This window comes from Bubalus kerabau, chromosome 6 (genome assembly GCF_029407905.1).
Source record: "Bubalus kerabau isolate K-KA32 ecotype Philippines breed swamp buffalo chromosome 6, PCC_UOA_SB_1v2, whole genome shotgun sequence".
Lineage (NCBI taxonomy): Eukaryota > Metazoa > Chordata > Mammalia > Artiodactyla > Bovidae > Bubalus > Bubalus kerabau.
Window position 1 is genome coordinate 70,801,363 of NC_073629.1, and position 23,185 is coordinate 70,824,547.

The 23,185-nt window shown below is 38.3% G+C and overlaps 1 protein-coding gene across 1 annotated transcript in view; it reads right to left on the reverse strand.

Moving 5' to 3' along the window:
• The window catches only part of TNNI3K (TNNI3 interacting kinase), a 326,898-nt gene that overhangs the window by 105,033 nt on the left and 198,680 nt on the right, over window positions 1-23,185 (reverse strand). Inside the window, exons 18-20 of the mRNA XM_055585475.1 lie at window positions 12,690-12,742; window positions 12,159-12,211; window positions 6,895-7,027 (exon numbers count right to left, since the gene is read on the reverse strand). Coding sequence (XP_055441450.1) covers window positions 6,895-7,027; window positions 12,159-12,211; window positions 12,690-12,742 — 239 coding nt within the window. The remainder of the gene's footprint in view (window positions 1-6,894; window positions 7,028-12,158; window positions 12,212-12,689; window positions 12,743-23,185) is intronic.

Sequence of the window (23,185 nt, forward strand, 5' to 3'; positions counted from 1 at the left end):
GTATATGAAAAATACACATATTTGAAAGAAATAAGTAAAATATTCTTTATTCTGAGATGACATAATCATCTATGTTTAAAATCCCCAAAAATGTATAGGAAAGCTACTTGAACTGATAAGTAAACTTAGCAAATTTATAGGGCACTAGGTTGTTAAAAATTAATTATATCTCTATACTTACAAAAATCAATAAGCCTTTAAAATAGCATCAAGAAACACAAAATACATAGAAATAATTCTAAAAAAATGCGTGTAAGGTTTCTGTGATGAAAACTACAAACACACTGATGACAGAAATCAAAGACCTAAATGAAGGGAGAGATATATTGTTTATCAATTGGAAGATTCAATGTGTGTAAGTTGTCAGTTCTTCCCGAATTGCTGTACAGAGTCACTGCAATTCAATCAAAATACCAGCAAAATTTTGCTGTAGAAATATACAAGCTGGTTCTAAAATTTATATGGAAAAACAAAAACTTTACAATAGCAAAAGCAATTTTAACAAAGAAGAGCAAAGTTGGGGGATTTGCATTATGTGATTTCTAGATTCACTATAACTTATCAATATAGTGTGATATTGGCATAGGGAAGCCTTATATTGATGGAACAGAATAGAATCTATATGTGTGGTCAATTAATTTTTGATAACAGTACCAAAATAACTTAATAGATAAAGGAAGTGTTTTAAATAAATCATGCTAAAAAAATGGGCATCCATATTAAAAAAAATTAACAAAGAATACAAATTCAACTCTTACCTTATACTATTAAAAAGTAATTCTAGTAGATCTTATAAATATAAAACCTAAACCTATAAGGTTCCTATAAGTAAACACAGGAGGAAATATTTGTGGTCGTGAGTGTAGCAAGAATATTTTAGATAGGATACATAAAAATATAAGTTTGATAAGGTAAATTTCACTGAAATTAAAAGAAAAACTTTTGCTGTTTGAAAGGCATTGGTTAGATTATGAAGAAGCAAGTCACAGACTATAGGAAACTATTTGCAAAATACATAGCAGATGAAAGAGTCTACCTAGAATCTAAATACTTTTATTAGTATATAAGATAATTTAAACAAATAATTCACCAAAGAAAGAGATATGAACAGCAGATAAACACACAAAATTATCAATATTATTAGTCATTAGATAAATATAAAATAATACCACAACTATTTACCATAATATACCTACTCAAATTGTTAATAATTTATTTTAAGTGGACAATAAAAAGAGTACTGGCAAGGATGTGTATCAACTGAAATTCTCATACACTTCTCATACGAGGCATACTGGTACAGATGCCTTGGAAAAAATCTTACTGTAATATCTAGTAATTATCATATATATTTGTCCAAGAATAATTAAAACAAACACACAAAAACCTAAATGGTTTTGGTAATTACATGCATAATATCACCAAACTGAGAATAACTCAGATGATCATCAACTTGTGAATGGATAAATAAAACCAAGGTACATCAACACACCTCTTCATAGATCACAGCCTTGTGATGAAAGCTTGCATAATTCAATAAAGCTATGAGCCATGCCATGCAGGGCCACCTGAAATGGACAGGTCATAGTGGAGAGTTCTGACAAAGCATGGTCCACTGGAAGAGGGAATGGCAAGCCACTCCAGTATTCTTGCTGCGAGAACCCCACGAACATGAATGGTATGAAAAGGCAAAACACACGACACTGGAAGATGAACCTTCCAGGTCAGAAGGTATCCAATATGCTACTGGGGAAGAATGAAGGGCAATTACTTATAGCTCCAGAAGGAATGAAGGCCTGCACCAAAGCAGAAAGGATGCTCAGTTGTGGATGTGTCTGGTGGTAAAAGTAAAGTCCGATGCTGTAAAGAACAATATTACATAGGAACTTGGAATGTTAGGTCCATGAATCAAGGCAAACTCGAGGTGGTGAAGCAGGAGATGCCAAGACTGAACAATGATACTGTAGGAATCAGTGAACTAAAATGGATGGGGATGGGTGAATTTAATTCAGATGACTATTATATCTACTACTGTAGGCAAGAATCCCTGAGAAGAAAAGAAGTAGCCCTCATAGTTAACAAGACATGCAGTACTTGGGTCCAATCACAAAACAGATTGATCTCGGTTCACTTCCAAGGCAAACCATTCAATACACAGTAATCCAAGTCTATGCATCAATCACTGATGCCAAAGAAGCTGAAGTTGACCAGTTCTATCAAGACTGACAAGATGTTCTAGAACTAACACCAAAAAAAAAAAAAAAAAAAAGATGTCCTTTTCATCATAGGAGATTGGAATGAAAAAGTAGGAAGTCAAGAGATACCCGGAGTAACAGGCAAGTTTGGTCTTGGAGTACAAAATAAAGCAGGCCAAAGGCTAACAGAGTTTTGTCAAGAGAACACACCGATCATAGCAAACACCTTTTTCAACAACACAAGAGACGACTTTACACATTGTTGTTGTTGTTCAGTCACTCAGTCGTGTCTGACTGAGCGACCCCATGGACTACAGCACACCAGGCTTCCCTGTCCTTCAGTCTCTCCTGGAGTTTCTTCAAACTCATGTCCATTGAGTTGATGATGCCATCCAACCATCTCATCCTCTATACCTCCTTTCTCCCCCATCCTCAATCTTTCCCAGCAACAGGGTTTTTTCCAATGAGTCAGCTCTTAGCTAGGGGGCCAAAGTAGTGAAGCTTCAGCTTCAGCATAAGTCCTTCTAATTAATAGTCAGGGTTGATTTCCTTTAGGATCGACTGGTTTGATCTCCTTGCTGTCCAAGGGACTCTCAAGAGTCTTCTCCAGCACCACAGTTCAAAAGCATCAATTCTTTAGTGCTCAGCTTTCTTTATGGTCCAACTCTTACATCCGTACATGACCACTGGAAAAGCCATAGCTTTGACTATATGGACCTTTGTGGGCAAAGTGATATCTCTGCTTTTTAATATGCTGTCTAGATTTGTTATAACTTTTCTTCTAAGGAGAAAGCGTCTTTTAATTTCATGGCTGCAATCACTGTCTGCAGTGATTTTGCAGCCCAGGAAAACAGTCTGTTACTGTTTCCATTTGTTCCCCATCTATTTGCCATGAAGTGATGGGACCACATGCCATGATCTTAGTTTTGTGAATGCTGAGTTTTAAGCCAGCTTATTTATTGTCCTCTTTCACCTTCAGCAAGAGGCTCTTCAGTTCTTCTTCACTTGCTACCATTAGGGTGGTATCATCTGTGTATCTAAAGTTATTGATATTTCTCCCAGCAATCTTGATTCCAGCCTGTTATTCATCCAGCTGGGCATTTCTCACCAAATGGTCCATACTGAAATCAGATTGATTATATTCTTTGCAGCTGAAGATGAAGAAGCTCTATACAGTCAGCAAAAACAAGACCTGGAGCTGAAACTGTGGGTCAGATCCTGAGCTCCTTATTGCAAATCTGAAGAAAGTAGGGAAACCACTGTACTATTCAGGTATGACCTAAATCAAATCCCTTAAGATTACACAGTGGAAGTGTTAAATAGATTCAAGGGATTAGATCTGATAGACAGAGTGCCTGAACATCTATGGACAGAGATTCATAACATTGTATAGGAGTCAGTGACTAAAATCATCCCAAAGAAAAAGAAATTCAAGAAGGCAAAGTGGTTGTCTGAGGAGGCTCTCAAATAGCTGAGGAAAGAAGAGAAGTGAAAAGCAAGGGAGAAAGGGAAAGATATACTCAACTGAATGCAGAGTTGCAGGGAATAGCAAGGAGAGATAAGAAGGCTTTTTTTCAATGAAAAATACAAAGAAGTAGGGAAAAACAATAGAATGGGAAAGACCAGTGATCTCTTCAGGAAAATTGGAGATATCAAGGGAAATTTTCATGTGAGGACGGGCTTGATAAAGGACAGAAACAGTAAGGACCTAACAGAGGTAGAAGACATTATGAAGAGGTGGCAAGAATACAGAGAAGAACTGTACAAAAAAGGGCTTAATGACCTAGGTAACCACGATGGTGTGGTCACTCACCTAGAGCCAGACATCCTGGAGTGTGAAGTCAAGAGGACCATAGGAAGCATTACTACAAACAAAGCTAGTAGAGGTGATGGAATTCCAGCTGAGTTATTTCAAATCCTAAAGGATGATGCTTTTAAAGTACTGCACTCAATATGCCAGCATATTTGGAAAATTCGGGAGTGGTCACAGGGTCATTCCAATACCAAAGAATGGCAATGAAAAGAATGTTCAAACTACTGGGCAGCTGCACTCATTTTGCATGCTAGTAAGGTAATGCTCAAAATCCTTCAAGCTAGACTTCAATAGTACATGTACTGAAAACTTTCAGGTGTATAAGCTGGGTTTAGAAAAGGCAGAAAAACCAGAGATCAAATTACCTACATTCGTTGCATCATAGAGAATGCAAGGGAATTCCAGAAAAAAAATCTACTTCTGTTTCATTGACTGTTCTGAAGCCTGTAACTGTCTGGATCACACACACACATACACACACATCAACACAATGGAATATTACACAGGAATGTGAAGAATAAATAACTGATAAAAGTACTAACATGACTCCATTTATTTGCCATCTGGAAAAGGCAAACTTACAGGGACATAATTCAGATCAGTGGTTGCTAGGGGCTGGAGGTATGAAAGGTGAATTGATTCCAAAGAGGCATGGGGGAACTTTTGAAGTATTGGAACTCCTGTTTATCATGATTGTAGTTGTGATTATATAACTGTATATATTTGTTAAAACTCCTTAAATTATTAGCCTAAAATGGTAAGTTTTACTATACTATAACTTATAGTATAAGTTGAGATATAAGTTATATCTCAACTTATACTATATAAATTAAACATAATTTTTTTAAAATGACAATTGCAATAATTTAAATGATGAAGATGGTGGCTTGAGCTAGGATGGTGGAAGATGATGATAAGTAGTGGATAAATCTAAGATGTTCTTAGGAAGTAAAATCCACAGGAAGAGGTGAACTGATTGATACAGGAGATGAGAAGAAGGGAGACATGTGAAGTGAAAGTTGCTCAGTTATGTCAGACTCTTTGCAACCCTATGAACTATACAGTCTATGGAATTCTCTAGGCCAGAATACTGGAGTAGGTAGCCTTTCCCTTCTCCAGGGGATCTTCCCAATCCCAGGATCAAACTCAGGTCTCCCACATTGCAGGCAGATACTTTATCAGTTGAGCCACAAGAGAAGCCCAAGAGAAGCACAAGGGAAGGACAAGGGAAGCTCTGATAAAAATACTACAATATATCTAGAATTACAGTGGATTTTTTAATATACTCATAAATCTTACCAGAAATCATATTCTAAGAGGTAGAGAGATGATAACAGATCAGAACAAGAAATAAACAGTAATTCTTGTCCAGTTCAAAATAGAGTCCTCTTATCCACACTATAATAAGGGCCCGATCCCATCATTTAAAACTCTGAAAGCATATAGAGAAAGGTTAGGACAATTATGTACAGAGCATATCATTTGTGAAAAGCTCTTGGTTAGACAGTATGCAGAGTGTAATTAAAGATCATATGGTTATTAGGAGGAAAATATCTTGAAGACAGTATGAGATATGGCTATTGCTCTGCACATGAGTACTAATAAATATTGTGATCCTGGTTAAGACTTTGAACTTCTGTGAATATCCACATTTGTAAGGTATGTCTTTCCCTAACATCCCTTTGGACTTGATCCTTCTGACCTATTTGTGCTTCCCTGGTGGCTCAGACAGTAAAGAATCTGCCTGCAATGAGGGAGACCTGGGCTTGATCTCTGGGTTGGGAAGATCCTCTGGAGGAGGGCAGGGCAACCCACTCCAGTATTCTTGCCTGGAGAATCCCCATGGACAGAGGAGCCTGGCAGGCTGCAGTCCATGGGGTTGCAAAGAGTTTGGACACAAGTGAGTAACTTTAATTTCACTTCTGATATATTCTGATAGGGTGACCACTTAAAGAGCTTACACTATAGTTTGTTATAAAATTTATTTATGATTTAATTTGAAAACTACTTTTGAATCATGGTAAGTTTTGGGGATGCAAAGTCAAGGGGTTTTTAGACTCATGGTGAATACAAGTAAGTAAACAGTGTGACCAGGCAAAAAGAGCAGAGCAAATAAAATGGAGAGAAATGCAAATCAAATTTACTTCAAATATTTGTACATTTTCCCCTGTGATTAGATTCCCTACCTCTATCTTCTGCAGTTACACAGAGTATAATGTATATTATCAAATATAATCAACAACAAAATTATAGGCTCACTCACAAAGTCCCAGTTTTCAAATACATCTATATGTATTTAATACAAAATTAGAAAAAGCCATTCTGCTTTGTATAAGGTGAGACAAGCTGAAAGCAGACCTGATAGATAATTTTTATGTGTTGCTACTTTCAGCTCACCCTTATATGAACACCAAAAAGGCACTTCTAAATCAAATCTCAAAAAGTAAATATGGCATTATTTACATGATTTGTACCCACATTCTACATGGCCTAGTCATCTGCTTGTTTTTATTAACAACAGATAAATCAAAACCTTAACCTTTAATAATAAAATATACCTACCCTTCTGTGTGTCTATGTCCAAAATCATATAGTTATAGGCCATTAAGTCTTCTGGATTGGGCACATACCTTGAGACCGTTTCTTTACTTCTCACCTTGCCAATCCACCAAGAACTGTCATTTTGGGGGAACGATGTTTCTTGAATTTGTGAAAATGCAGAGAACTCTGGAAATCAGAGAAACTTTTCTTTTTTCCTGGCTGTACCCTGCAGCTTGTGGGATCTTAATTCTCCAAGTAGGGCCCTCGGCAGTGAAAGCATACAATCCTGACCACTGGACCACCAGGGAATTCCCTCAGAGAAACCTTAACTGCAGCATGGCTTACCTGGCTTGAGATGAGCGAAGGGAATTTCTCCAGTGAGAAGTTCCCACAGACACAGAGCATAGCTGAAGACGTCGGCTTTGATCGTGTAGCGTGTACACTGTGTGAACACCTCAGGAGCCATCCAGCGGAGGTTCTGCAGGTCAAGAAACATCCACAAGTCATTGACCAAGTGTTTAGTTCTTCTACTGTAGGACAGTGTTCTTCTTAGTGAGGATTTGTTAAGTATTCTATGTTCTCAAAAGCATAAACGTAAAATAACATCAATACTGCCCTCAATGTGTGCAATAATAAACTGGCTTGTTTACACAGAAATGGTGTTTACAGCTGCCTTTTCGTTTTTCAAAGGACGTTTTTTTAATCATTGGAAGATCATGAAATCCATAATTCTTCCAAATATACTGCAACAATATTAATTGCCAAGTAAAATGGTGAGCACAGCAGCGGTACTGTTTTGCTTATCTCTGAGTATCTTTCCCTTGGAAGCCTTGAAAACTTCTGAATAGCCATCCATGGATTCATCCAAGAACTCTATGCCTCCCTGTGTGTGAACCATGCACTCTGGGGGGAAGAATCTCCCCTTTAGAGCTTCAGGTTGTAATTTAGGAAGTCACTAAATTAGACCAATAAATAGTGCCCTGATGACTGAGGAGAGAAAGGGTCTCAGGGGAATGCCCAGAATATTCATGTGAAGGAGGTGTCTCACTGGCAGGATCAGGTCTGTCATATCTCCTTTGTTTGCCCAGTGGTGTTATTTCTAAATGCTGTTTGTGCAATATTCCTGAAAGCAAGCCCATAAAACATGACAAGTTTCTCCGTACAAAGTTCTACCCTCATGTTTTGATGGCATCATTTACATTCTTTTTATTTGCAATTGTATATTTTTTCATTTTTAAATATAAGTTTCCATTATGGGATGCAACTGCATAAATTTGGTTTATGTGTGGTTTAGGAAAAAGAATACTAGAGGTAGGGAAGGAAAATTCTAGTCCTGGGCCTACTATCAACTATTTGGGTGGTTCTGAGAAAGTCTCCTATGCTTCTTGGACCTGAGATTACTCAAGGGTAACACAGGACACAGGTCCTTCTAGCTCTAAAATCTCGTGGCTTCATAATCATATCAATGAACTTCGCCAAATACCTTCTGTCTTTGTATTTCCCCTGAAAGAAACTAGTATTCTCTTATTACTCTTGGTGATATTCTGTGTGTAGTGCTGCCTGCTGATAATTCTTTTGAAGTGTCTACATTATTTTGAAGTCATGCATAATTGCAGCTTTCCAAGAATGTCTTTATTTTGATTATGGTGCTTATATGCAATCCTTCCACATGAGCTTTCACATTCCAAGTAGCCTCCAATTATATAGCAGATTATGAGTTTTGTCACAACATTGCATCAGCAGGAGTAAGCATACAATATGCCCATTTTTTTCACAGGAGGTAATAGAGTAATTAGTGAACTTATACAAGGCCACATAACTAATAAGAAATAAAATAGCCTTCAAAATAAATCTTGAGTAGGGCTGTGCTTAAAGACTCCACTCCTAGGATAGAAGAATGTTACTTGCTTTGCGGAAATTCAATTCAATTTCATTCAACAAAAGAATATTTAACCAGAGTCTCCATTGGCTACATTTTAGAATCTCCTGGGGAAACTTTTAAAAGATACATGTACTCAAGATGAACCCTAGGACAATGAGATCAGAATTTCTGGGGGCTGGATTCAAGTTGAATGCTTTTACAAACGTTTCCAAAGTGATTTCAATGCGCAGCCACGGTTGAGGTCCATCCATTGTGTTAGCTATCTCTATGTCAAAGATGCCAGATAAGATCTGTATTTCCTGTCAAAAAAATGACCCACTTTTCCCACCTCTCTCATGTCTTACAAAGGACTTTCCTGCTGCAGGACCTTTGCACTTACTGTTCCGTCTTTTACGCTGCTCTTCTCCTCTTATGGATAACTCCCACATAGGTCTCTTATCAAATGCTATCTTTCTATTTCACTCATCTAAATAACACCCCTTATCACTTTCCATTCATCTGCTCTGCTTTGTTTTTTTCTTCACAACACTTATCACTACCTGATATATATTTTACTAATTTCTTCAATGTTTATCTTCTTCCATTAAAATATTAGCCCCATAAACATAAGAATTTTGCTTTGTTCATAGTAATAGTCCCAGGTCCTTGAAAATGTCTGACACTTAGCAGGTATTCCATAAATGTCTGTTGAATGAATGAAATTTAACTGGGGAAACCAGCATAATTAATCCTTAATCCATGATGTGGTTCCTGCCTTCCTCTTTAACTCGTCTCTCACTTTGTCTTCTCACACAGTGCATGCCAACAATGCCAAGCTATTTAAAGTCCCCAAGGAAAGCTAGTGTTTCTGCCTCCCCTGTGCCTTTGCACATGTGTTCATTCTGTTTGAATTGATTTATTCCTGTTCATTCTACCTGAGCTCCCATGAGGCTTTGCCACATCTCTATCATTGAGTGTCCATACTGCCTTCACCCTTACTTGCATATAGCTTTTCCCACTACAAAATGAGTTACTTGAAATCAAAGATGAGTTTTTATTCACATTTTGTATTCTTGGTCCTTTGTACAATGCCTGACAACATTGTCAGTTCAGTTCGGTTCAGTTGCTTAGTTGTGTCCGACTCTTTGCGACCCCATGAATTGCAGCACGCCAGGCCTCCCTGTCCATCACCAACTCCCGGAGTTCACTGAGACTCACATCCATAGAGTCAGTGATGCCATCCAGCCATCTCATCTTCTGTCGTCCTCTTCTCCTCCTGCCCCCAATCCCTCCCAGCAGCAGAGTCTTTTCCAATGAGTCAACTCTTTGCATGAGGGGGCCAAAGTACTGGAGTTTCAGCTTCAACATCAGTCCTTCCAAAGAAATCCCAGGGCTGATCTCCTTCAGAATGGACTGGTTGGATCTCCTTGCAGTCCAAGGGACTCTCAAGAGTCTTCTCCAACACCACAGTTCAAAAGCATCAATTCTTTGGCACTCAGCCTTCTTCACAGTCCAACTCTCACATCCATACATGACCAAAGGAAAAACCGTAGCCTTGACTAGATGGACCTTTGTTGGCAAAGTAATGTCCCTGTTTTTGAACATGCTATCTAGGTTGGACATAACTTTCTTTCCAAGGAGTAAGCGTCTTTTAATTTCATGGCTGCAGTCACCATCTGCAGTGATTTTGGAGCCCAGAAAAATAAAGTCTGACGCTGTTTCCACTGTTTCCCCATCTATTTCCCATGAAGTGATGGGACCGGATGCCATGATCTTCGTTTTCTGAATGTTGAGCTTTAAGCCAAATTTTTCACTCTCCACTTTCACTTTCATCAAGAGGCTTTTAGTTCCTCTTCACTTTCTGCCATAAGGGTGGTGTCATCTGCATATCTGAGGTTATTGATATTTCTCCCGGCAATCTTGATTCCAGCTTGTGTTTCTTCCAGCCCTGCGTTTCTCATGATGTACTCTGCATATAAGTGAAATAAGCAGGGTGACAATATGCAGCCTTGACATAGTCCTTTTCCTATTTGGAACCAGTCTGTTGGTCCATGTCCAGTTCTAACTGTTGCTTCCTGACCTGCATACAGATTTCTCAAGAGGCAGGTCAGGAGGTCTGGTATTCCCTTCTCTTTCAGAATTTCCCACAGTTTATTGTGATCCACACAGTCAAAGGCTTTGGCATAGTCAATAAAGCAGAAATAGATTTTTTTTGGAACTCTCTTGCTTTTTCCATGATCCAGCGGATGTTGGCACATTGTCGACCCTTCATAAATGTTTGTCAAGTGAGTAAGAGTACTACCTAGCAGTGTGAAAAAAGTGCTACAAAAGCACAGACAGAAAAGTGTGTGGGAAGGAGGTGGAAGGGGCAGTTTACAGGACGGAAGATACTTAAAATGGGTAAACTTTTCTTGGCCATGCAAGATAATTAGACTTTCTCGAGGTGGGATGCAATGAAAGGTTTTTTAGGCAGAGAATATGACCCTGGGAGAGTCATAAATCTGTGAAAGTGAATAAAATATTTGGGGAATAGCCAGATGGCTTGTATGTATGTTGCACGAGGCATTGGGGACTTTAGAAAATGTCTAGTGGAAAATGAAGTCACAGAAGAGTCTTGGGTTCAGACTGAGGGGAGAGTGTTATAACATTTTAATGCTTCCCAGGTGGTGCTAGAGGTAAAGAATCTGCCTGCCAGTGCAGGAGACGCAAGAGAAGTGGGTTTAATCCCTGGATCAGGAAGATTCCCTGGAGGAGGAAATGGCAACCCACTCCAGTATTCTTGCCTGGAAAATTCCATGGACAGAAGAGCCTGTGGACTATAGTCCATGTGGTCTCAGAGTCGGACAGGACTGAATGTGCACACACACACACACACACAACATTTTAAGCATCATTGACGATTTACAGGAAGAAGCGAATTGTCAGAACACAACACTTGGCTGATGTTGCAAAGAATGAACTGGAGGAGAGGACTGGAATTAATAGCCTAGAACAATGGTCCAGAAAAGAAATGGGGAAGACCTGAACTGAGGCAGTGGTAAATGAAAGTTTGGGATGCACTAAAAAAGAAAAGAAATAGAAACAAACATAAAAAGTGATTGAGCAGTGTGTAAGCAGAAGCAGGAAAAGGAAGGAACAGAAATTAGCCCAAGCTTGGGTAATTAAATAACTAAGTCAGTTATTTAATTAGCTAAGTCAGAAAGAGACGTACACTCCTTCATGGGGAGGTGAGAGGGAAAAGCAGATAATGAATCTAAATGCAGACATTTTGAGTACAATTTATGTTTGCTTCAGATGTTATAATTTATGTTTTTCTTAAACATTAATGCTTGACTGTATCACCTATTGCCTTACAATGTTAAAATGGAAAACTATAAATTGTTAATAGATGCAGGTAAACTATGGATTTTATGGTTACCTATTAAATTTTAACTCTACTACTTAATAAGGAGATCTAAACATGAAAGTCAATTATCCATGCCCGCCATGTACTTTTCAATTAGATTTGAAACAAATTCTGCTACTTTTTCTGTAACATTTTTCAAATATATATCTAATCTATTTCTCTAACAGAGCCTTGAAATAGTTCTTTTGGGGGCTTACTAAAAATAAAAACATAAAACATTATCCTGCCTCTGGGACAATGACATTTCTTCCAGTTAAAGCTGCTTTCATCTCCTTTTCTCTCATGCTGAGTTTACACATTCTAATTGTTTCATAATTATAGGGAACATGAGCAGCAACAAACCCCTGGTTGTTTTGTCATGTTGTCTTCATCCAGAGACTGCAGAAATCTTGATTCTGGGGAAAAGAGAAAACAAATTCATGTCAAAGGAAATCTTTTAAAACCAAGGTCAAAGATTATAGCTAAAAGTTTGAAATCCCAAGGAAAGCTCTGTCTTATTTAAATTTTTACTTCCATTTTTTTTAGCTGAGGATATATAAGAGGAAAAACTGAAAAGAAATGACATACTTTTAAAATTCATTGAAAAATTTAAAAATTCATTTGTTTTTAATTGGAAGATAATTGCTTTACAATATTGTGTTGTTTTATGCCGTACAACGACATGAATCAGACATACGTACACACACGTCACCTCCCTCTTGCTAATTGAAAACTTCCCAGTACCCCTCCATGACAACTTGAAATGTGAATAATTTAGAGAAATATAGCTGTCAGGGTGATGACCATTTTCAGGTTTATCATATAATATCTCCACTGATGAGGAAGGAAGAAAGAAACTGATGTCACCGGGGGCATTATTCATAGAAACCTCACCTCCGAAATCTGCCACCACAGCGTGCCCATCCTCATAGAGAAGAATATTGTGACTGTAAAAAAATAAAATGTAGATTTTGAGTAAAGTTTACTATTTTCAGTCTGAATGGTCTCCCAAGGAAGAGGATGACAATCATCATTTGTTTACCCCAGAAGTTAAACAACTCCCCAAGAGTTAACAGACATCTCAGGTTAGTGACTCTGATTTTCTTAGTTTACTAATCTGAAAGGAATGTTTATATAATGTGATCATCTTATCTTTGACTTTGAAAGTATTCAAAGCATTTTACTTTAGGTATACCTTCTAAACTTGTCAAAGACCCATTAGCTGAAGATAAGTTTTTCAGCTCTTTGAAGTTCAGTTGCTAACAAAATTTGGTTACAGGCAGTAGTAAAAGGTATCTGTGAGCATATCAGAGTCAGAGCAAGGGAACAAGTTTGCCAGAACTCTAGGTACAATGGCAGTTCAAGGGAGGACCTGACATGAATATAGGAAAAGGACTCTGTATGGAAAATGTCTTGGTCAATATGTTCTAGCTGGTATCCTAGAAAAAAAAGTGTTTGTAAGGCCTGTGAAATGAGGCCAGCTAAAGTACTTTTTAAGCTCTTGGAGAGGAAAACATAGAAAGGTCTTCAAAGTCTCCTTTCCAAACTAGAATTCAAGCTAGAACAAGGCTGTCCTTTTCAAGGACAACTCTCTGTGACCTCCTGGACTGGACTATAGCCCGCCAGGCTCCTCTGTTCGTGGGATTTTCTAGGCAAGAATATTGGAGTGGATTTTCTAGGCAAGAATATCTCCTTCTCCAGGGGATCTTCTTGACCCAGGGATAGAACCCATGTTTCCTGTGTTTCTTGCATTGGCAGACAGATTTTTTATCACTGTGCCACCTGAGAACAGAGAAGTAAGAGGATGTCAAAATGAAAAGCCCCCTGAGATGTTATCTTTAACTGTAAATTACCAATTAATGCATTCAGTGAGAATGACACTGTCATGATAAAGAACTCTCCAGTATCAGGAGCTCTCTGGAAGTTCAAGGGCAACAAGAAGAATGAATAAAAAATGCTGTACTACTAGATTACTTGAAGGATTTAGGTGCATTGTTATACCACAGTCCCTTAATCTATCAAAGGATAATGAGGGTCACAGTCCATAGATATCATTAAAACATGAATTACCAATTGAATTAAATGATTATATGTATAGTATCCTATCCATTAATTTAATTTTAATTCAAATTAATAATGTAGAACTATGGTTATCAAAATAGTTAGCAGCATATTCTCAATACAAATAACAGATATATAAATGAAGTTGCCCTAGTTGAACACCAGAAAAGGCTGACAGAAACCCTACTTAATCTTCACCTGTTTCAAAATCACGGTTCTTGAGGCAACAGCTTAAAATTTTGGATGTTGTGTGTGCATGCCTGTTAAGTCACTTCAGCTGTGTCAGACTCTGCAATCCTATGGATGGTAATCCACCAAGCTCCTCTGTCCATGAGAAGCCTTGGGCATATTTTGTTTATTCATTTGTGTGTTTAAATTTCTTCTAAATTATTTATGTTACTAAAAATAAGGATGATAATGCCAGGTAACTGGAGTTGGGATAGTTTAGGATAATTTTACTCTTCAAGCAAAAGAAATGGCTTCCCTGGTGGCTCAGTAGTAAAGAATCCATCTGCAATGCAGGATACACAGGATCTTCCCTGGGTTGGGAAGATCCCCTGGAGAAGGAAATGCCTACCCATTCCAGTATTCTTGCCTGGAAAACCCCAAAGACAGAGGAGCCTGATGGGGTACAGTCTATGGGGTTGCAAAGAATCAGACACAGCTGAAGTGACTAAACAACAGCAAAAGAAACAAATGAATTTGATCACTGGGCTGCCCTGTTCCTCCTGGTATGAGGGGCAGGATGTCTCAGGATACAGGGATCATGCTGATAGTTGAAACTACAGCATTTTTAGCATGTGCTTATTTTGGGCACACTGCTTACACTCCTTATCACATTTGATTATACTCATAAACGTTTTTTAAACACATAAAATAGAAAGTCACAAGATTGGTAGCGTAAAGATCACATTAGTTAATAAGCAAGTACTTATTGACTCATGTCCATTGAGTCAGTGATGCCGTCCAACCATCTCATCCTCTGTCATCCCCTTCTCCTTCTGCACTCAATCTTTCCCAGCATCAGGGTCTTTTCCAATGAGTCAGTTCTTCTCATCAGGTGGCCAAAGTACTGGAGTTTCAGTGTCAGCATCAATCCTTCCAATGAATATTCAGGACTGATTTCCTTTAGGATGGATTGATTGGATCTCCTTGCAGTCCAGGGGACTCTCAGGAGTCTTCTCTAACACCACAGTTCAAAAGCAGCAATTCTTTGGTGCTCAGCCTTATATATGGTTCAGCTGTCATATCCATATATGATACTGGAAAAACCACAGCTTTGACCATATAGACCTTAGTTGGCAAAGTAATGTCTCTGCTTATTAATATGCTGTCTACGTTGCTCATAACTTTTCTTTCAAGGAGCAAGTGTCTTTTAATTTCATGGTTGCAGTCAGCATCTGCAGTGATTGTGGAACCCAAGAAAATAAAGTCTGCCACTGTTTCCACTGTTTCCTCATCTGTTTGCCATGAAGTGATGGGACCAGATGCCATGATCTTAGTTTTTTGAGTGTTGAGTTTTAAGCCAGCTTTTCACTCTCCTCTTTCACCATACAAAAGGCTCTTTAATTTCTCTTCACTTTCTGCCATAAGGGTGGTGTCATCTGCATATCTGAGGTTATTGATATTTCTCCCAGTGATCTTAATTCCAGCTTGTGCTTCATTCAGCCCCGAATTTTGTATGATGTAGTCTGCATATAAGTTAAATAAGCTGGGTGACAATAAACAGCCTTGACATACTTCATTTTCAATTTCAATCGGTCCTTTGTTCCATGTGCAGTTCTAACTGTTGCTTCTTGACATGCATATTTCTCAGGAGACAGGTAAGATGGTCTGGTATTCCCATCTCTTTAAGAATTTTCCACAGTTTGTTGTGATCCACACAGTCAAAGGCTTTGGTGTAGTCAATAAAGCAGAAGTAGATGTTTTTCTGTAACTCTCTTGCTTTTTCGATGATCCAATGGATGTTGGCAGTTTGATCTCTGATTCCACTGTCTTTTCTAAATCCAGCTTGAACATCTGGAAGTTCTTGGTTTATGTACCATTGAAGCCTGTCATGGAGCATTTTGAGCATTAGTTTGCTAGCATGTTAAATGAGTGCAATCGTGCAGTAGTTTGAACATTCTTTGGCATTTCCCTTCTTTGAGTTTGGAATGAAAACTGAGGTTTTCCAGTCCTGTGGCCACTGCTCAGTTTTCCATATTTGCTGGCAGTTGAGTACAGCATTTTAACAGCGTCATCTTTTAGGTCTTGAAACAGCTCAGCTGGAATTCAATCAATTCCACTAGCTTTGTTCATAGTGATGCTTCCTAAGGTCTATGTGAATTCACGTTCCAGGATGTCTGGCTTTAGGTGAGTGATCACACCATCGTGATTATCTGAGTCATGAAGATCTTTTTTGTATTATTCTTCCGTGTATTCTTGCCACCTCATCTTAATATTTTCTGCTCCTGTTAGGTCCATACCATTTCTGTCCGTTATTGTGCCCATCTTTGCATGAAATGTTCCTTTGGTATTTCTAATTTTCTTGAAGAGATCTCTAGTCTTTCTCATTCTATTGTTTTCCTCTATTTCTTTGCATTGATCACTGAGGAAGGCTTTCTTATTTCTCCTTGCTATTATTTGGAACTCTACATTCATATAGGTATATCTTTTCTCTTTTGCTTCTCTTCTTTTTTCAGCTATTAGTACGGCATCTTCAGACAGCCTTTTTGTATTTTTTTTTTTCCTTTGGGGATGTTCTTCATCACTGCCTCCTATACAATATCATGAACCTCTGTCAATAGTTTTTCAGGCATTCTGTCTATCAGATCTAATCCCTTGAATCTATTTGTCACGTCCACTATATAATTGTAAGGGATTCGATTTAGATCATACTTAACTGCCTAGTGGTTCTCCCTACTTTCTTCAATTTAAGTCTGAATTTGGTAAAAGGAGTTCATGATCTGAGCCACAGTCAGCTCCGGGTCTTGTTTTTGCTGACATATAGAGCTTCTCCATTTTTAGCTGCAAAGAATATAATAAATCTGGTTTCAGTATTGACCATCTGGTGATGTCCATTTGTAGAGCCATCTCTTGTGCTGTTGGAAGAGGGTATTTGCTATGACCAGTATAACTTGGCACAACTCTGTTAGCGTTTGCCCTGCTTCATTTTGTACTCCAAGGCCAAACTTGCCTGTTACTCCCAGTATATCTTGATTTCCTACTTTTGCATTCCAGTCTGCTATGATGAAAAGGACATTTGTTTTTTTAATTAGTTCTAGAAGGTCTTGTAGGTCTTCAGAGAACTGTTCAATGCCAGGTTATGTAGCATTAGTGGTTGGGGCATAGACTTGGATTACTGTGATAATGAACATTTTGCCTTGGAAATGAACAGAGATCACTCTGTCATTTTGAGACTGCACCCAACTACTGCATTTCAGACTCTTTTGTTGATTATGAGGGCTACCCCATTTCTTCTAAGGGATTCTTGCCCACAGTAGTAGATATAATGGTCATCTGAATTAAATTCACCCATTCTGGTCCATTTTAGTTCACTGATTCCTAAAGTGTCTATGTTTACTCTTGCCATCTCCTGTTTGATCACTTCCAACTTGTCTTGATTCATGGACCTAACATTCCAGGTTCCTATGAAATATTGTTCTTTACAGCATCTAACTTTTTTTTCACCACCAGACACATCCAAAATGGGGTCTTGTTTCCACTTTGGCTCAGCCTCTTCATCCTTCTGGAACTATTTCTCCACTGACCTCCAGTAGCATATTGGGCACCTAGTGACCTGGGGAGTTAATCTTTCTGTGTCATAATCTTTTTGCCTTTTCATACTGTTCATGGGGTTCTCAAGGCAAGAATGCTGAAGTAGTTTACCATTTCCTTCTCCAGTGGACTATGTTTTGTGAGGTATTTTGATCTTATTGAATATCAGTCATCACCTTATAAATATTTAAATTTTATATACTTGTAAGATTGGAAGATAAACTAGAACTAACCTAGTTTAACCCTCTTAGCTTCAGAAGTGAAGCCCAAATCTCAGAGAATCTATCGACAGATGTTATATAAGTAGCTTGGGGCAGTGAGGATTCCCAGGTGGCACAGTGGTGAAGAATCCCCCTGTCAATGCAGGAGATGCAAGAGACATGGGTTTGATCTCTAGGTTGGGAAGATTCCCTGGAGTAGGAAATGGCAACTCTCTCCAGTCTTCTTGCCTGGAAAATTCCATGGACAGAGGAACCTGGTGGGCTACAGTCCATGGGGTTGCAAAGAGTCGGACACGACTGAGCACCTGCACCACCACAGGGGCAGTGAAGATACTGAACCCAGTTCATTGAGGCCAGCATCTCAGCTTTTAGAAAAGTCTCTGGCAAATGGTAGGTGACAGTGAATTTTATGTTTCATATTATGGACCTTCCCCCAAAGCATGGTATTTACTTTCTTCACATTATCAAGACACACTGTTGGTGGGAATGTAAATTGGTACAGACACTATGAAGAACACTATAGAGGTTCCTTAAAAACCTAAAAATAGAGCCATCATATGATCCAGCAGCCCCACCCCAAGGCATATATCCAGAGAAAACCATGCATGCACCAGAGAAAAGATACATGCACCCCAATGTTCATTGTAGCACTGTTTACAATAGCCAGGACATTGAAGCAACCTAAATGTCCATGAACAGCAGAATGGATAAAGATAATGTAAATATATACAATGGAAAATATCACTCAGCTATAAAAAGAATGAAATAAAGCTGTTTGTAGCAACATGGATGGACCTAGAGATTGTCATACTGAGTGAAATAAGTCAGACATAGTAAGACAAATATCATATGATATTACTTATATGTGGAATCTAATAAAAGGTACAAATGCACTTATCTACAAAACAGAAATAGAGTTCAGTTCTGTTCAGTTCAGTCTCTCAGTCATGTCCGACTCTTTGTGATCCCAGGGACTGCACTACACCAGGCTTCCCTGTCCATCACCCGGAGCTTACTCAAACACACTAATGGTTAACAGGGGTAAGGAGCAGGGAGGGACAAAAATGAGAGATTGGTGTTGACATATATACACTACTATATATAAAATAGATAACTAATAAGAACCTACAGTATAGTACAGGGAACTCTACGCAGTAGTCTGCAATGGCTTATATGGGAAAAGAACCTATGAGTGAATATATGTATACCAATAACTGAACCATTTTGCTGTATACCTGAAATTAACACAACATTATAAATCAACTATACTCTAAAAAGTTTTTAAACATTTTTTGTTAAGTTTGTAGGACATTCCCAAGAGGGGTTTTTCCTATATCTATATTTTAAGTCAAAATCTTATATAACTAATTTAATTTTAGGATAACAGAAATTCAATAGCAAAGTTATATGAACCCTGCTAACTTGACTTTGCCTTAGAAACCTCAGCCTTTTAAGCACCACTTTTTTGATGACCTGAACTTTAAGAGAAGAATAATGACAAAACATAAAAAGAAGAATAACTCAAGTTTATTAAGATTTAGTTCTTCTTTTCTTATTTCTCCAGTGGCTTTCAAGTAATAATGGTTGCATTTGCTTGGGTTTTTCAGCAAAGAGAGATCAAACCATATAAATATACGCAAACATTGGACTGATTTAGCAATCATACAGCAAAGTGATGATGGAGACAAAAAGCAAAGTAAACCATTCAGAAGCCAATGACTGTCACAACTTCTGGAAGTGGAAAGAAGCCAGGAAATCAATCTCTCTACTAGAGGCTGCATAAGGTACTGTCTCTGATGATTTTTTGAGGTTAGCCCAGTAAAACTGATTTTGATCCTCTGACTTCCACAAATGTAAAATAATAAGTATATGTTGTTTTTAAAAAAGGACACTATGAGAGATGCTAAGTGATGCACATTATAGATTCCATCTTCAAGGACTTTATAATCGATTGATGAAAGCTTAGATGAGTGTTGGTATATAAGAACTTAATGAAAATAGTGTAATTATAAAAGAAATTAGTTTTTAAGTGAGCCTTGAGGGGCATTGAAAGCCTACAAATATTGACTGAGATCTGATGATGTGCTAGAAAATTTCCTGTACCCTTGGAATAGTGGTGACCAAAACACACAAAGACCTCATGAGCTTACAGTGAAGTGAGGAGAAAATGAGGCAGAGACAAAGAGGGAAAGAAGCGTAGGTCAGGGAAAATCTTGGTAAATGCCAAGGATTGGAAATGTGTGTAGTCTTTAAGGGGAATAAAAGAAGAATGTACTTACTAAATTGGAGACCACATGCTAAAGAATAATGAGGGGAAGGGGGGAACTGACTGGCGGTGGTGTTAGATTACAACAGAATTTAAAAGTCAGAGAGGGAGTTCCAGACTTGATACAAAAGGTAGCAGGTTTTTATGTAGAGGGTGCAATACTCTGAAAGCAAGGGACTAGTGTTCAAACATAATTTGAGGGTTTTGGTACTGAAAGACAAAAGCAATAAAGTAAAGCGGAAAATAAAACAAACAAAAAAAATAGTATGAATCCATCAACATATTTGAAAGAGTCTAGGTCTTGGGACAGCATAGCTATAGAGAACAAAAGGAAACAAAAAACTTAGGATAACCTTCAAGTTTTCTAGTTTGGAATTCTTAGGCAGAAAGCAATAACATATCCAACTAGAAATGGCTGTCTTACTAAATATCCTATGACTTTTTTAATGAAAAAAGATAGTGAATGACTTTGGACGCTGTGGAACTTGACTAAAGTGATTTTTGCACTTGGCAATATTGGACTTACCAGATAAATAGCTATCATTTTTATTAAACTGAAAAAACATTCAAAGTGAACTCTTGTGTCCTTAACAATAGCAAATTAAAGAAAACAAAGAGGCAGTGACAATTTAGGAACCTAAAGGCAATGTGTGTTCATAGCAGCAAATGGGGCCAAATGTCAAAAAGAATGCTATGAAAATGTCATTGCAGAATGAGAGCACTTTGGGAAGTGCTGGAATATAATGAAATGATTTTTCCACCTCAATATAGTCTTTTGGATTTGTCCATTTCTTCTTTAAATGCTCAGTAACAGAGAAAATAGAACTACCTTTCAGTCCAGTTGCTAAGTCGTGTCTGGCTCTTTTCGACCCCAACGACTGCAGCACACCAGACTGCCCTGTCCAACAACTCACGGAGCTTACTCAAACTCAGGTCCATTAGTCGGTGATGCCATCCAACCATCTCATCCTCTGTCATCCCCTTTTCCTCCTGCCTTCAAGCTTTCCCAGCATCAGTGTCTTTTCCAATGAGTCAGTTCTTCACATCAGGTGGACAAAGTACTGGAGTTTCAGCTTCAACATCAGTCCTTCCAATGAATATTCAGGACTGATTTCCTTTAGGATGGACTGATTGGATCTCCTTGCAGTCCAAGGGACTCTCAAGAGCCTTCTCCAACACCACAGTTCAAAAGCATCAATTCTTTGGTGCTTAGCTTTCTTTATAGTCCAACTCACACATCTGTACATGACTACTGGAAAAACCATAGCCTTGACTGGACAGACCTTTGCTGGCAAAGTAATGTCTCTGTTTTTTAATATGCTGTCTAGGTTGGTCATAGCTTTTCTTCCAAGGAGCAAGTGTCTTTTAATTTCATGGCTGCAGTCACCATCTGCAGTGATTTTGGAGCCCCTCAAAATAAAGTCTGCCACTGTTTCCATTGTTTTCCCATCTATTTGCCATGAAGTGATGGGACCAGGTGCAATGATCGTAGTTTTCTGAATGTTGAGTTTTAACCCACTTTTCACTCTCCTTTTTCACTTTCATCAAGAGGCTCTTTAGTTTTTCATTTTCTGCCATAAGGGTGGTGTCATCTGCATATCTGAGGTTATTGATATTTCTCCTGGTGATCTGATTCCAGCTGTGCTTCTTCCAGCCCAGCGTTTCTCATGATGTACTCTGCATATAAGTTAAATAAGCAAGGTGACAATATACAGCCTTGACATACTCCTTTTCCTATTTGGAACCAGTCTGTTGTTCCATGTCCAGTTCCAACTGTTGCTTCCTGACCTGCATACAGATATCTCAAGAGGCAAGTCAGGTGGTCTGGTATTCCCTTCTCTCTCAGAATTTTCCACAGTTTGCTGAGATCCATAGTCAAAGGCTTTGGCATAGTCAATAAAGCAGAAGTACATGTTCTTCGGGAACTCTCCTGCTTTTTTGATGATCCAATGGATGCTGGCAATTTGATCTCTGGTTCCTCTGCCTTTTCTAAAACCAGCTTGAACATCTGGAAGTTCACGGTTCATGTACTATTGAAGCCTGGCTTGAAGAATTTTAAGCATTACTTTGCTAGCATGTGAGATGAGTCCAATTTTGCGGTAGTTTGAGCATTCTTTGGCATTGCCTTTCTTTGGGATTGGAATGAAAACTGACCTTTTCCAGTCCTGTGGCCACTGCTGAGTTTTCCAAATTTGCTGGCATATTGAGTGTAGCACTTTCACAGCATCAGCTTATAGGATTTGAAATAGCTCAACTGGAATTGAATCAACTCCACTAGCTTTGTTCATAGCGATGCTTTCTAAGGCCCACTTGACTTCACATTCCAGGATGTCTGGCTCTAAGTGAGTGATCACACCATCATGATGATCTGAGTTGTGAAGATCTTTTTTGTATAGTTCTTCTGTGTATTCTTGCCACCTCTTCTTAATATCTTCTGCTTCTGTTATGTCTATACCATTTCTGTCCTTTTTTGTGCCCATCTGTGAATTAAATGTTCCCCTAGTATCTCTAATTTTCTTAAAGAGATCTCTAGTCTTTCCCATTTTATTGTTTTCCTCTATTTCTTTGCCCTGATCACTAAGGAAGGCTTTCTTATTTCTCCTTGCTATTCTTTGGAACTCTGCATTCAAATGGGTATATCTTTCCTTTTCTCCTTTGCTTTTTGCTTCTCTTTTCACAGCTATTTGTAAGGCCTCCTCAGACACCATTTTGTCTTTTTGCATTTCTTTTCCTTAGGGATAGTCTTGATCACTGCCTCCTGTACACAAACCTCCATCCATAGTTTTTCAGGCACTCTGTCTATCAGATCTAATTCCTTGAATCTATTTGTCACTTACACTGTAAGGGATTTGATTTAGGTCATACTTGAATGGTTAGTGGTTTTCCCTACTTTCTTCAATTTAAGTCTGAATTTTGCAATAAGGAGTTCTCAATATGAGCCACAGTCAGCTCCAGGTCTTTTTTTTTTGCTGACTGTATGGAGCTTCCCCATCTTTGGCTGCAAAGAATATAATCAGTCTGATTTCAGTATTGACCATCTGGTGATGTCCATGTGTAGAGTCTTCTCTTGTGTTGTTGGAAGAGGG